Source organism: Brachyistius frenatus, unplaced genomic scaffold (genome assembly GCF_029030835.1).
Source record: "Brachyistius frenatus isolate BFR_SWC_R1_liver_20210118 unplaced genomic scaffold, ASM2903083v1 Contig_385, whole genome shotgun sequence".
NCBI lineage: Eukaryota > Metazoa > Chordata > Actinopteri > Embiotocidae > Brachyistius > Brachyistius frenatus.
The window spans coordinates 52,501-68,711 of NW_027210984.1; the positions used below are offsets into that span (position 1 = coordinate 52,501).

At 42.6% G+C, this 16,211-nt stretch overlaps 1 protein-coding gene across 1 annotated transcript in view; it reads right to left on the reverse strand.

Moving 5' to 3' along the window:
- Positions 1-15,105, reverse strand: part of dennd1b (DENN/MADD domain containing 1B) — a gene marked incomplete at its 3' end in the record, with an annotated part of 66,634 nt that extends 51,529 nt beyond the window's left edge. Inside the window, exons 1-2 of the mRNA XM_069724625.1 lie at positions 14,741-15,105; positions 14,080-14,144 (exon numbers count right to left, since the gene is read on the reverse strand). Of these exons, the coding sequence (XP_069580726.1) occupies positions 14,080-14,144; positions 14,741-14,757 (82 nt within the window). The remainder of the gene's footprint in view (positions 1-14,079; positions 14,145-14,740) is intronic.
- Positions 15,106-16,211: the final 1,106 nt, after the last annotated feature.

A 16,211-nucleotide genomic window follows, 5' to 3' on the forward strand; every position in this document is an offset into this window, starting at 1 on the left:
GGCATGTTTGTGTTTCTATAGGATCACCTTAGCAGCTCAATAATGGTGGCCTGAATGCATGGTTCTGCCTTTAAAACGGCGAGAGACTTCAGTAAAACACAAAAAGACCTAACCCCAAGTCCAGTGTGAATACACATTTAGATGAAAGCCTCGAGTTTATAATTCTCTATACTATGTGAATCAAACACGGACTTAGAGCCCTCATGGCCATCCAGTGTTCTAAAGGCATAAGAAAATGCACTTTTTTCACCTTATTCCATGAACGACTGAATGTGTGTTGCGAGTGAATAGGGGGCCTGTTTGTTAAGAGAGGCCAAATCCCATATGGTGAACAGCAGCTCCTCTGGTGAGAAGAGAGGCTGTGAAAGCCACCGGCAGCCCCTCTCCTCCATCCGTGCACCAGAGATGAAGGGATGTAGTGCCTGCCTCTCCTTGTTCCGCCTTTCTCCAACTCCCTTTGCCTCCTCTCCTCCCTCTTTCTTGGCCAGGGGTTAAACTGCTGCACTCTAACCTCCTTGGCAACGATTTCATTCACTCAGTTTCTCTCGCTTACTCTCATCTCAGAGAGAGATTTATTTCACAGTATGTAGTGGATTAGGCCCCCCTCGTATGCCCCTGGACAAAAGCATTGTTTTAGCACTAGCCTGTTCGCTATAACGGGAGGAAGCTACCGCTACTAAGCATCCACAATACGGCCATTGTGGACACAGGGCGAGGAGGACTCTGCCTCGGAGGCCGTCTAGACTTTGAGCCCAGGCCGACTGGAGAAACGGGGAGAAAATCCCATCAGGCAGTGGAGTGAAAGTTAACTAAGGTAACCTGCTGTGAACCTGATGAAGATGTCAAGCCAACATATGGCAAAAAATGTCTATTGTCAGAACAAGGAGCTTTCTTCCCTCTGAGGGAGGCAGGCTATGGTGGAGGAGGAGGAGGAGGAGACGAGGGGTGGCTTAAGAAAACTAGGGGGGTTGAACAACCTAAAGGAAGGAATAACTGCAGTGGTCATCGTTTTACTTCTGGATCAGTGGTCTTATTCGGGCTGGGGGGACGCCCAACCCCTCCACTCACAATTAAAGGAGTAAGCAGATTAACTGGCATCTTTCAAAGGCCAGCAGAAAGAAAAACACACTCACAAACGTTTAAAACATTTTTTTTTTTCCTTTTGCCCATCAAGTCTCACACTGCACGCTGCAAATGGCATTACATTTCATGCCGATTTAGCGAGCAGACGCTCTGAGAAAAGAGAAACTTCTTAAACCATGATATGGTCCTTAAGTTACTAATACCGATTGGTCACACTATGTTGTTACACATGAGGAATGTGACCTGAGACAAGTCGTGAAAGACTTTGGTAATTCATAAAACTACCTGGATTAAAATTAAAGCAATTTTATGTTTCAAATTGAATCAGTTGATAGATCTAAACTGCAACAGAAAGCAGTGATCTAAATCACTTTAAAGCCTATATAATGCCTTAGAACAAGCAAAATCAAATGCATCACAACGTTGATCTAGATTAGGTCTAAAAATAGGTCTAGATTTGCAAAGGAGTAATACAATTTAATTCCAATGCTTGAAAATGTGAATAAACAAAAAAAATAAAAAAAAACCTCTAAGGTAGAGCCTGATTTACCAGCCAAAAAAACCCAACTGGCAGGCTTCACATGTGAGAGATGTTGGCCTCGGGGATTTCCAAGCCATTTCTACAGCTACATCTGAGGAAGATAAACAACAGTCTCAGCTGGAAGGAGAAGAAAGAAAGAGCTGCATGGAGATGATGTGACCCTATTAATGCCACATTAGTTGTTCCGTCTTTCCAGCTATGTGAGAAAAATGCTTCAGTGGGATGAGCTGAAAGAGAGAGAGAGAGAGAGAGAGAGAGAGAGAGAGAGAGAGAGAAGTGAAAGCGATACTGTCTCCAGGCTAGTTGGGACGCAACCCAATTTCACAGCTTCACGAATGAGTGGCACAGCATATGGATGCAACCTTTGTGACAGCCTCTGTGTATCACCACATATCAGCGTTGATATTCCCAGTCAGATTCCACACTGGTCCAACATTATGTCAAACAACGGCTACGCATGACTGCATCTTCAACACAACACGCGCACGCTGCATGTTTGTCGGGAGGAGGCAGGTGTTAGCCTCCTAAACTAAAGAAGGAAAAAACTAGCATCTCCCGAGACAGACTCCTCTCCAACTTTATCAAGTGCTCGCATTAGGATAGTAATGCGAGGTAGAACCTGAAATTTTACGACCTAGATTTCTCTTTCCAAACACATGCGATATGGGAGCAGACGACATAGTTTTGATTGCAGCAGCACAGGTTAATGGTGACGATTCTCTGGTAGCTGGCTAACAACATGCAGTAGCTTCACCATCTGCCTCAGTCAAAAACAACATAAAAGCACAGTGAATTAGTAATTCTATTATTAAGCTAATATGCACAAAGACAAGAATATACCGAGCGCTAAGAGCACAACTTACTTCACAAGGTTTGCTTTAGCTGCATGAACCTTGTTGAAATTGAGTAAAACTTGTTTTGATTGCACTTATTCACAAATTGCAGCAGAAGCTTTGCAGCCGAGAAGCTCCGCATGTTCTCTGACGAAATCTCGGTTCTAGTAAAGAGTTTGTAAAGTTTTGGAGAGCTGATGATTCGGTCATCGTCAGACAGTTACAGGTGCTTAGGGGAGAGTTTTCCTTTTCTAGTCTCCGAGGTGGAGGTTGCAGCATCGGAGGGAAACACTGTGCGCAGCACTGCAGCTCCTTGAGGTGTGGAGGGGATCGATCTCCGTTAATGTCATGTGGCACGGCACCCAGAGGCAGCTGTGTGGTGCTGATGACAGTGTAAAGCCTTGCCTTTGGCGGCTACATGCTCGGCGCTGCAGCGCTGTGATTTGAAGTTCACATGCAAAGGCTGACAAGACAGACAGCTCTCAGTCAGGCAGTCAGTCAGCCAGCCAATCTTTCCACAGGGATGACAATATATCTGTGTCTGTTAAAAGCATACAATAGTGCCTAATCTCAAACACATTCACATGGGGTCTCAACGCTCTGCAGGACTGATGGACGAAATACTGACAGAAAAATACAGCGCAAACCCTATTCAACCACCAAATCTCAAACACGCACACAAACACACTTCTCCAAAATGCTATTGGCCTCAACAGACACGGCGGATGTCGAGTTTTGGAGAAACAGAACTTCTATGGGGAATACCCGTGTTGGCTGCTTGAAGGGGAAATGGCTCTTGGAGTAGAGAGAATTCATCCCCACCCCTGTTCCACCATTACCCTGTTATTCCTTTGTAATTTACAAGTTTTATTTTTAAATGAAGTAAGGATTGTAATAGACGAACCGACTTAAACTTACAATATAAAAATACAATTGAACTACTGTATTCCAACAACTAAGGCTGGGCAATGTATTGATATTGCATTGATATAAGTGTTGTCTTTTCCTGGATTTAAAGACTGCATTATAGTTGTGGATGCAATTGTCAGAAATTACCAGACTTTTCTAGCAGTTCTATTATTTGCCTTTACCCAGTTATTATATCATTATACCCACATTAATGATGAGCATCAATAATTTCGTGTAAGTATTTTGAGACAGTACTAATAGTCATTCCTACAATATTGTCACGAGATCAGTACCAAAGTATTTGGTCATAACTATCTTCTTGGATTTTTTTTAATTTTTTTTCCATGTCGCCAAGTCCTACCGAGAGCAAGGTAAAACACCTTTGAATACTTGGCGTTTCAATATCTTTGCTCTAATCAACGAGTCAAGCTTTACTCCACCATTGTTTTTATACAACACAGTGAACAACTGAGCATATGACTCACCCTTGACCTTGTCACTATGCCCACATTCTTGAGTAAATGTTTGTAACATTATTTGCACAGATGATTGACAAACGAAGTAAAGAAAATGTATTCCTAGGACTCAAGACATCACCATTTGCTTCACGGGGAATTTACTGTGAATCTCATATGAATTGTAAAAGTAGGCTTAGCCAACAAAATGATTCAGCAGATGTTACCTGGCAAACAGAGGAAGACATTTCAACACAGTCACTGGTGTCAGAATGTCAGAGCACACGGAAAATTGCTTGTTTATCCCACAAGAACCCAAAACCTACAAGAGATTCAGTCTACAATGATGTAAAGCACAGAAAATAAGCAAATCCTCATATTTGAGATTTTTTTTTTTTAATTTTTTTATCCGTGTTTGGTGTTTTTACTGAATTATTGAAACAACAAATTAATCATAAAAATTGTTGATTAATTTTCTATTCTGGTAAATTAAATGGCAAAACGTTACAATATCAACTTTATGTTTGCTTCACAGTGTTCAGTACTCCATGTTTAGTTCATTCGATGTGTTTGCTACAAGAATCAACATGCAAGATAGTGTGAGCAAAGTGGTGCAACATTATGGGATTTCTTCAATTGCTCAGCGTATAATGAACAAATACATATTGGTGACTTAGACTCAACACTCATCTATTATTAGCTGACAGCAAAATCCAAAATGATGCTGAAATAAACTTCAAGCCAATTGGACCAATTACAAAAAAAAAACATTCACAAGCTTCCATATCAAAGCTAAGCAGAGACAGACCAATTTAACACTGGTGAAGAGCAGGTCCTGACACCCAGCTGAATAACGCAGGCTCATCTATTATGATCTATATATCCTCCATCATTATGCCAGTGAGCCTGAATAGAGTTTTAGCTATCCATACCAGTTTTGCCTTATTTCAACCATGGAGAGACATAATTAAGGAATATTAAACTTAAACAACAGTGTATTGAACAGCAACCTTTCAAAGGCTGATGCAGTATTGAAAGGTGAGGGAAGCATGAATGTGTGCAGCATGTCTATATGACAACAAAGACTGTGTGGGTGAATTACATGATTTGCGGCGATAAATGGTCTCAGACATTCACAAAGGCATCAAGATTGACCTATATTTTCTGTCCTGAAAAAATAGGCCAGAACCCAAATTAAGGGCCAAGTAGGGCTACTACACGCATGTAAACGCCATCATCTTCACAGTAATTGTGTGGTGTTAGGCAACATAGGAGCGGCCTTGAGTGGATAGACGGAGCCCGAGGGCATAGCTGTTGACGTGTAAATAGTGTGGGCTGAAGCTGAAATGACAGCACAGACAGTGGGCTTGTACTAGTAGTTCTGCTTGACTTGGATTTGGCCTTGGCCACAAAATTAAGGGCTAAGGGACAACAGTCTAGATGTCAGGATACCAGTCCTCTTATCATGTCAATAAGTAGGTTGATTTCCTTAATTGGCGGGGCAAAACACATTTCTGTCTTTTACATCATTCATCTTTTAGATCATTTTACGTCAGTCTATCTGGCAGCAGCCCAGTGAGGCCAGAACGCAACCTGAAACTTACCTCTTTGGCAGCAAATGCTGCCTTCTGTGCTTTTTCTGCTCATCTAAAAGTGGGATTTAAGGAAGGCTGAAAATCCTTAAGAAATAAAATACTCATTAGTCATTTTCTAACTGTACCCTACAAATAAGATGTATCCATGTCAGCCAGAAGACAGTCAATGTACGCATTTTTGTAACCTCGTGTTAAATCATTCACAGGAAAATGTTGTAGGGAAAATCTGAGAACGTGGTGTCTTGTTTAAATATGGTTGGTATCCTGGATGAAAACCTTTATGAGCAGCTGGTATTGACTACGATTCCCACTGCACACCACGAGAGGAGTGGGCTGGTTGACATAGTTATGAAGAAGCGAGTCAATCCCAAATCCTGTTAAAATGCTGTCATCATAAAATGTGCTCAACATGACACTCACAAAAGTCAACATATTTTTAAGCACAGCTTTTTTCATAAATCCAATTTGCCAGACTAGGACAGATTAACATCACCAAAGCTACATTAAAGCAATGGCTGCACTAATCCTCTTCATTTGTGGGCTAAACTAGGCCACACTGGAATTACATGCATAAGAACCAGCCAATCATTGTTCTTTGACTCGCAATAATTGGTTTTGTGTGTTTGTGGGCATGCAAGTGTGTGCGTGTGCGTGTGCGTTTAGCTGTACATGCTTGTGCCATCAAGCTGTGCAACATATACTCCCGAACCATCACTCGTTACACTCAGACATGACTCACATGAAGGAGAGATTATAGCATCAAGAAAACACCAGCAGTTTTTGGAGGCTAAATTCAGCTGGACATTATCCCAGCCTTTGCCTTTATGGGTTTTTTTTTATTTTTAAACACATAAAATTCCCAGAGCTTTTTGGAGCCAAACTTAGGATTTGTCAGAAGGGAATAAATTTCTCTCCCATCACATAAAGATGCATACCACATGCACACAGACACGCACAAATAAAAAAAAATTTAAAAAAAACAAGCCACCACCAACAATAAGGCTGCAAGAGGGGGTAATGTGCTGAAACTCTTTTGCATTCATCAAAATCATCTCATTTTTAATTATTGATCGGGTCCCTGCTTTTTCCCACTTTTTTTTTCCGCTGTGAAAAGGGGAAGTCTAAAAATAGCCTGCGAGTGTCAGTGCCTGGAAGTCTTTCCATGTTCTCCCAGTCTGGCAGCATTAGTGAATTCAGATGAGCCTCCTGCAGCTCTCACAGCTTCTGTGACTCTATCTCATGCACAGCCTTACACATCGATGCTGCTGTGCATACGCGTACACAGCCATACACTCACAACACACACTATGCACTTAAACACGTCCCTGCCGTTACACAAAAAGCAGTTTGCCCCTGGAGTTTCAGTGCTTCGTCAGTGAGTGGGAGAGCTCAGCCAAGCAGCCCCCGCAGCATCTCACCTCTCACTTTATAGACTACCGCCATCAGCATATTCCTTCACTGCCCCACCCTGGCTCATTTCGCAACACTTCTTAATGCTTTGGCCAACAACACCCTCTGTTCTGAAGAAACGACACTCAACTTGCACTTATGATGATGTACGCGTGTACTGCATACATGTTCAACGTGTAGCGAGGTCACGTGACGGCACCACCTGAAAAGTCCCCGTTTCCTCTTTCCTCTCTCCCAGTCGGGCCGTCTGTCTCCGTCATAACGTCTGACAATCAGAAACGGGGAGAGAGGGATGGCGCAATGTCGCATTCTCGTGAATTAAAAGTGGAGGAAATCGTAAAAAAAAAAGCCTTGAAATATTTGAGGATTCTCATTACTGCCAAAGACATATACCCACCCCCAAACGATCTATTCTCCCGTCTTAGCGATTCAATGACGCTTTGGCCTGAGTAACAATTCGCATGGATCTGCATGGGGTAAAAGCTCAAACAGCGCCAAAAGTTGCATGTTCACCATCTAATCTGAAACAAAACAGGCCACAAAGAAAAGGGAGGACAACACTTGCTTCCCACTCTTAAATAAGAAAAGAGCTGGAACTCGACCCAGTCAGCAGCAGGCCACTACACACAGGCTGAATGGATGAGTGACTGTGAGTGGGGAGCTACAAATGACTCCAGACATGAACAAAAGAAGAAGGCTGGAGAGCAACACAAGCGGGCCAACTTCATCATCTGGATAACCAAAGTTAAAATGCAAATGAGTCTTATGTTAAAGCTTATTGTGTGGTAGTATAGCAAGGTCCACTTGAGGATGTCATAACATCAATTAATCAATATTCGCAGCTTATTCTGATCACGACTGTGTGTATAAACAGGATACCCTTTTAAATAGCTGTATTTATTACAAGTGGAACTCTTAATGTGAATCTGACCTCCACACAAGTGATGCAGTTTTACAAATAGTCTTGCACTACTCCCTACTATTAATACACTGGACATAAGTGGCCATGAAATGTCTATTGTTTCCGTCACGTCATTAAGAGTGTTAACAAAAGAATAGGGCACCAGAACGAATCAAACGGCCCTGAATATCCACTGACTTCCACCCTGACTGAAGACCAAAGAAAGAGGTTAGGCTGCCAAAACTTGGACCGTGGCTCGAACATGATACTACACAAACTCACTCTAGACATAGAGTGGGAGGGGATTTCTCAACGTTCACCCACAGGGTGCTCATTACCATACCATAGCCGGGAAGTTAAGACACTTCCTCTCTTCTGATCAGAGGAAACAGTTCAAAGATAACAAAGATATGCATGATATCCGTTTCTGTGCAAAGAAGCCAATGTAGCAAAGTCATATGGGTGAGACAAGAGATAGGCAGAAGGGTTGTGAGATAAACAAAGTGTGAGACCCAGAGGTCCTCTCAGGAGTGTGAGTGGAGGAGTGTGGCCTCTCTAATGACCAATCAACACCCTCCTTGCTGCCATGGCATCTGTTAGTACTCCAATGGCCTCCCATCTGAGTGTGAGCCCACCGTGAACTCGACGCACAGCTGGTATCCAATCAGACTTCAGAACTGGCAATGCTCGGGTCAAGGAGCAATTCTGACATTTTGCTGAATGTCAACGTTCAACCTTTTCTAAAAGTTCTACTACACAGGAGTTTTGCTCTACGAAAATGAAGGGTGGAAATGGGAAGGGGTGAAAGCCAAAGGAGAAAAAAATTAAATTAAATAAATAAAAAGGAAGATCACAGCACTGCTTGAGGGGGCTGCGGCAGAGAAGGAAGCAGATTGATAACTAACTGGCAAACAGTAGATGACACTGAGACCTTCGGGTCTCAGCGAAAATGTTCTCAGCATACGGAACAAAAGTAACTTTTCATAATTAGACAAAGTAAAGCCAGAAGGCCACGCGAATCAAAGGTTTTCCTTTACGTACATCTGAGGAGTTCCAAAACCTGTACTTATCTTAACAATAAACCTCTTGCAGTACATGTTAATACTAGTGAGAAGCGATGTTGAGATACTGAAGCAGACAATATACACTTATCTCAGACCAAAAAAAAAAAAGACACATACTCAAAGTTATAGACAGACACAAACGTGAGATGGAAACCGGATAACTAAAAAAAAACTGCTTTCATCCATCCTCTGAAGTTAGAGGGTTTCATACGTTGCACAAACTGTAAAGAAACATTCACATTTATGCATCCATATGTGGGAGGAATAGAGACAAAGAAAACTTAAGCATAAACAGAAAAGAGCATGCGAAGCAAACCAAACGGAGAGGAACCAGGGCCACGTTTCAAAACCAAGCTCTCCGTCCAGTGAGGCGTCAGTGCTAACCGAGCTGCCGTCGTCGAGTTGCTTTTTAAACGGCAAATCGTTCCCCTAATTGCAGCATGACTGTTGCTGTAAAATTGATATGCTGATCTATTAAGTTTATTGCTTTGTTAGTGGGAACAATCTGGCTGGAGGGAGCGGGCGAGGACAGGTAGCATCTGTCCCCACCTACTGCCTTGGCAGCGTTAGCGTCATCTGCTAGCTTTGGCAGCATCTTGGAAGCACATCAATATGGCTTTATGTAGCCAGGGCCGCTAGTAGCTAGCATGCCAGTCACGCTCTCAGGCAACGCTTTCTCACAGCCTGAGCATCCACAGAGCACTGAGCCAACAGAGCTAAGCGGAACGGAGCTCGGGCTGAACAGGGAGGCCAGGTCTCCACGGACCTGCACGGGGAAAAAGGGCCAGTGTCTGTCATCTATCCACACATCCATGGTTAGAAGTCTGGAGCCAAGTCCAGATATGAACACTGCCACCATTGTAGCTGCGGGCTTTATTTTCTTGTGTTTTTTTTTTTTGTTGGTTTTTTTTCTTCCTTTATCAAGCTTTGTGTTGTGGAATGTTCATGCTCTTTAGAATGACTGACAAATTTTCCGTGGAGACTACAAGGAAAGTGTGACTCGAACCAGCTTTAAATATTGGATTCCCCTACAATTCCTCACGCACAATAAAGTCAAATCTTACGGACGGTGGACTACTTGCACCACTGATGTTACGTTTTGCCAAAAGACGAGAAAAATCCAACCTACCCGTGGGAGTAATAATTGGGGGCTTGTCCAGCAGGAACGCACTCAATCCGCTGGCGGAGTTGACTGTTCTCAATCAAGTGCTTTTTGCTCCACACTTGCAAATTAGCAGTATTCTCCTTAACAACGGCAACACATAAACTTGATCTGGATGCCTGTGAGTGAGACTTGAATCTCGGGCATGCATCAACAGCATAGGTCACGTCTCAATAACAACAAAGCCCATGTCATTCAGAGAGACTGAATGGATGTGTTGTCTGAACATCACAGGTTCTTCTCGTTAAATCTGAACTGTGTGAGCGCTGCACAGCAGAGAAATACGCACAGAATTGATAATATATTGGTCCACAGCCAGGTAGTGAAATATTAATAGACAAAAATGGACTGAAAGTCTTTCCTTTGGACTTAAAGAAAACCAAAGGACGCAATTTGTAAGCTTCCTTAATCAACTGCCCAGAAAAAAAAATGATAACTGAAAATTGATAAATCATCTATAACTCACAAAATAATATGTTAGACATGATGCGTGCCATTTTCAGCACAAACTTAATAAATTCGATTTTTGAATGAACTGCTGTCAATTGTTCAGAAAAGTGCTACAGAATATTTTAACCAATAAATGTAATTCTTCACATCTTAAAAATGCACTTAAATAAATCCATTCATACAAAATAAAGTTCACACCCCACAAATACCCATATAAAATAATAGCAGAGGAAGGAAGGCTTGGTAATTACTTAAATCAAACTCTAATAAGTCATCGAGGTTACAGCCCTCCTGCACATGCAGGTATTCAGACTGTATGGAAGTCAGCAAAGATCTATTGAAACTGCCATCAGAGCTGGAACCAGATTCCTGTTTCGCTCTTTTGTCAGTTCATATAGTTTTCATCCGTCGGAATTAATGAATTATTGATTCATTATTCACATTAGTAATAATGACTTCAACCAGCACCTTACAAGAGTCTGCCACATGAAGAAATATTAAGTTGTCAACTGAAATGTTAACTTAATAATGAGTGAGCCATCTATTCGGAGATCGCCCGTTTAAAAAGGTCACCATCAAACAACCAAGTGAAATACACATTTACTCTAGGCCTGGCTGCAAACATGCGGGTGTCATCTGAAAGCATAGTTCTAACTATAGAAGGTGTGAAACACAGTTAACACAGGATGTTGAGGGACAGTCAAATTGACCATGTATAAAGGGTGAAGCCATTTTCGACTGCAGTACAGGTTCTTTAAACTCTTCAGTTTGATCATGAGTGATAGTAACAAAGGGAGCTACCCGCCACACTTTCATGCTGTCGCACATGGATCTAGTTTAAAACCTGCAGGACCAGGATGTGGTGAGAGGGGCAAAACAGTGGTGCAGCATCAGCATAACTCTGCACACACCAGGCTTTCCATTCACTCAAACAGGACACCTCTTCAGTCACTTAAAAGCATTTGAGGGTAAACAAAACTGCTGGTAGAGGTAGTGCCCAACACATCGACGTGAATGCAGCTAGAATCGATCTAAAATTAAACTTGTTTTCCCTAAATGTGAGAAGTAAAAGCAAGCTTCTTCCCCCGCTTCTCCAAATGCTCTATATCATGTTGCTATGACAATTTAATTATAGTCTATCGTGGTTGCACTATTGTTTGCTTGCTTGCTTCTGTGAGGCAGTGGGAAGATAATGTGTGAATGTGAAGTGGCACTTTTTGGCAAAGTACCTCATGTTTGGCTGCAGGAGAAGTAGCTCCAGTTGGTGGCGGGTGACTGTGGAGGTTTCGAAGCATGGCCAAGGCCTGTCTGTTATGACTCATAACATTAACCCATTCAAAACACAATACAAGCTCATACTACAGCATGGAGACAAATGCAAACGGATCCAGGGGATAGGTCATATTTTAGAACTTGACACATGTATTCATAATATTTCACACATCATCTATCCATTCAGACCCAGTAAAATGATAACAGTCCCTTCTGCACGGCTCTACCATTAGAGAAGCATTTCATTTCAGACGTACTTCAGCGAAAGCCAAACCAAAGAAAGAGAAATTGATCAGATTCAGGGAGAAGCGATTCATTCCGCATATGGCTATCTGAAACCGCTTCTTTAAAAAAAAACAAAAAAAACAATCAGAAGCCAGTCCTGGCAGATATTACAGAACTTTGTCCGTCGTCAATAGGGATGTTCTCATATCCAATCAGCACTCAGAGCAGAGAGCCCTCGTTGGTCAAATGACTGAGCAGAACGTGTGCGTTTCATTTGACCTGAGGTGTGCAAACGCTGCTCTGCAGCTTTGCTCCAGGGAGCAGGAGTCCGGATATGAGTCTGACCCCGGATCATACATGGAGGAAGTCAGTTATTGCAGAGCAGGCCGGTGGTTTATGAGTTTGGTTTAAAATCCAATATGAGAACTACATCCAAGGACAACTTTCAGTCGACTCCGCTCAGCTCAGCAGCTGCACAAGTGAACCATCCAAAAACACCTCTTTAAAGTCAACGCAGAGTGGGCAAAATAAGACAGCTGGTGTAATATGCAGTGATAATGTTTTTACATGATATTTGACTTATGAGCGACACTGGATATTAATGTGAAATATGCATTACTTTATTTCCCATATTCATATAAGGTAGAATATTGTGTTGTTCTTCATTGGCCACAGTCATTTCCCATACTTGTCCTGGCCACCACTGCTGGAATGTTTGACCACTGCAAACAGCAGAACAATTCATTCAGCTTGCTGACCCACGCATGATCTTTCAAAAACAATCTTTGTGGGGTCACGGTTGCAGGAAAAACGCCTACAATGGTGAACTTCTGGACAGGCAGATCTGTCAAACAAAAGGCGAACGTGTAGCACGGAGATCAACATCTCTGACATTGCAGTTTTACAGCTGCACTCTGTCAATTTTGACAGAGTAAACTCTGAATGACACGCGTAATAACACCTCAGCCATAATCATTACTCTCATTCTGCAAGACCGGACTCAGTCATGCAGTGAAGTTCTGTGACGCTTGCTACCTGACGTCAAATAATGAGCGAGTGCCTTCAGCAACACATGCACATGGCATCTTGGCTGTACAGGATTACAATTACTATAATTACCAGCTGAGGAAGAAAAAAAAAACAGTAATTTGGAGGACAAAGAGATACAAGTGGGAAACACACACAAACATCTCCGTCAAGATGGATGTTGGGCTCACAAGTCACGGCTGTTTTTGTGTTTTTCTGTTAATCTATTCAGGTAAAAAAATTACGAAATTTTAAAAAGTACCCATCCAAATCCCAAAGCACGAGGTGGTAAGTTAACGATTTTGTATTTACAGGAAATTCCCACTTTTTACAATGATAGAAACCAAAAAAATGTTGCCCCGTTCCTATGAGAAATGACTGACATGAATGTGTACACATAATAATTTCTGACAAGTACTTTGATGCTAAACAAGAAGTCATTTTAGCACCGAAGTACTGAACACCATCGCCGTCTATTTGAAATGGGTATACCGTATTTTGGGGTAGAATTTAAGATTATGCCCTTGATCAACAAAATATAAAAACACCAATCAAATATGTAAGGAGTCCAAAACATTAAAGAATATATAAAAAAGACGTCGTTTACTGTAGAGCTACAACGACTAGTCGATAAGCCTGTAATATGGAAAAGACCTGGCACTGGTAGAAGTTCGGTCCCCTCTGACATTGCAACTCTGGGCAAACTAACTCCATGGCGCATATATGGAGACCGAGGAGCAGCTGTATTCATACACAGGTTGTAGTAGGGTATAAACGTTATGTTGTGGTAGTTTATCTATATTTTTATGGAACATGAACAGATTAGGAAAACAAATCCCCCTTTGCAGAAATAATGACAAGCCATCTGTAATTAAAACCAGAACCAGTTGATTTTGGGGCATCCTCTTCTTTTATTAAAAAAAAAAAAAAAAAAAAAAAAAAAAAAGAGCTTTTATAATTATCTTGGATATTGCCAATTAATTTTCTGTTGGTGGAATAACCACTTAATACTAATTTTATCACCAGCTCTAAAAAAAAACAACAACCAAGCATTGCCTTTTAAAGGCTGGGAAACTTTTTTCATACCCGAGTACACCACAGGACAGCCGACAGACGGACAGCACTTTATGAATGGAAATATAGCATCACCTACCCTCATTTTCAGATGCGTGGCATGCCACCTGTAAAACCAGATCAAATGTTCTTTCTGGATTCTCCCTGTAAAAAGAATTAAAAAAAAAAAACAAAAAAACACAAAAACAACGTTTAATCAGGACAATTGGCTTCAGGTGTTGCGACACAAAATTGACAATCGCGGGCAACAAGTGTGCGTTCAGAGCAACGGATCCGCCGTTACGCTCATCATCGGGCGGACAAGTGTGATTGTCAGCAGGTTCAGTACAGCTGACGGTGCTTCAGGAAAAGTTCCCTCATCTCTTGACAACCCTAACGTTATCTGGACAAACTCGGGTCACGGGAACCTGGTAGCTCGGCGTCGTGTCCACATGTTACCTTTTATTTTTTTTGTTATTTTTTTTTTTTTTGTTATTTATTTATTTATTTATTTTTCAAAGCTGTGTGCTGGGCTAGCGGAGCTGCTAATTTGGTGCCCAGCTAGCAGACACGGCAACAGACCGACCCAAATGCTGTCGTGCCAGCTGGCCCGGCTGTTTAAACCCACTGCTGGCTCAAATTACGCTCAAACATTCCTTCGCGGCTCCGAGTGGACGTGGACCGGAGCCGCGTGTTCGCCCTCAGCAGCCGACACTCGTGCGTGAAGGAGAGGGGAGCGCAAAACTCAAAAGAGGTCTTACTTTATTCTGCTGTCCATGGTTTAGCTACAACATCGCGACAGCTCCGTGCTGTCGGCGGCTCGGCTCGGCTCGGCTCGGCTCCGCTGTCCGGGAATACCTCCACTTCGTCCTTCCTCAGCCTCAGCCGTGTCACGTCTTTCTGTCTTATCTGATGGCGCTCGGAAGCCGCTGCGACCGCATGACTAGGGGGGGAGGAGGGGTGGGACGGTGTCGTCGTTCGTGCCGCCGTCTCTCCTGCCGTTCGTGTGGCCTAAATCCCCAGTTCAGCTCAGCGGCACCGTGGCTATTTCCCACAACAAACACCACTCCAGGAAGTGCGCTGTCAAAGATTTGGTGACGTCAGCGCGTCCGACGAGCACCTTGCTGCTGCCTCTTGCCTGCGAGCGTCGTCCTTCCGCTGAAGATGAGCAACCGGCACGATGCGCGCAGCAGCAGACCTGAGCCATTTGATTCATTGCTTCTGATAAATAACGCCTTTTCCCACGAGGCTTTATTATTTCAATAATTGTGTCGGCAGCAGCCTTCAGCAGTGAATCCCTGAGTACTGTCTTGTAAGGACGATCAGGGATCTGCGAGGACTTTCAAAAAAAAGAAGAGAAATAGTCAGAACTAGTGCTAAAATGTTTAGAAAAGCCTGTAAACGCGTCATTACCCAGCACATTACCACCCCTTATGATGGCAAACAGTTGCTCCTTTACACGTCAGACAGGAAGCAGCTTTAGTATTCTAGCCATGACAAGTTAAATATCCACCCACTCTGTCGCTCTGTTGGCCTCCACCAGCTCCTGAAGGAAATGTGTGGTTCTCAAGTCAAATTTTTCTCCTTTTGTTTTTCAATCCAAATTTGAGATTCTTTTTGGAAATCGTGGACGCTGCGTCCTCCAGGCTAAAGAGGAGAGGGACGATCCAGCTCGTTATCAGCACACAGATTTAAGGCCAGCATCCGTGACTGTACAGGGATGCATTAGTGCACATGTCATGGGTAGCTCGCACGTCAGGGGAGGAACCATGAATGCTGAACGATGTATTCGGGTTTTGGAGCAGCATATGCTGCCACCCAGACAACGTTTCTTTCAGGGAATGTCTTGTTTATTTATGCAAAACCACGTCAAAACACATTCTGTATGCATTTCAAGAGCATGGCTCACCAGTAAAAGCTAAACTGGCCCGCCTGCCGTCCAGACCTGTCTCCGATTTGAAATGTTTGGCGCATTATTAAAAAAAAAATGAAAAATATTACAAAGAATACCCTGAAGTGAAAAATGTATCTTAGGCAATAATAGGACAACTTTTCACTTCCAAAACTCAAGAAACTGGTCTTCTCAGTTCCCAAACATTTACAGTGTTGTTAAAAGAAGTGATGCAAAACAGTGGTAAACATGCCCCCGTCCCAACTTTTTTGAGACGTGTTGCTGGCATCCAATTCAAAATAAGCAGATATTTTAAATAAAACAATAAAAATTTGTCAGCT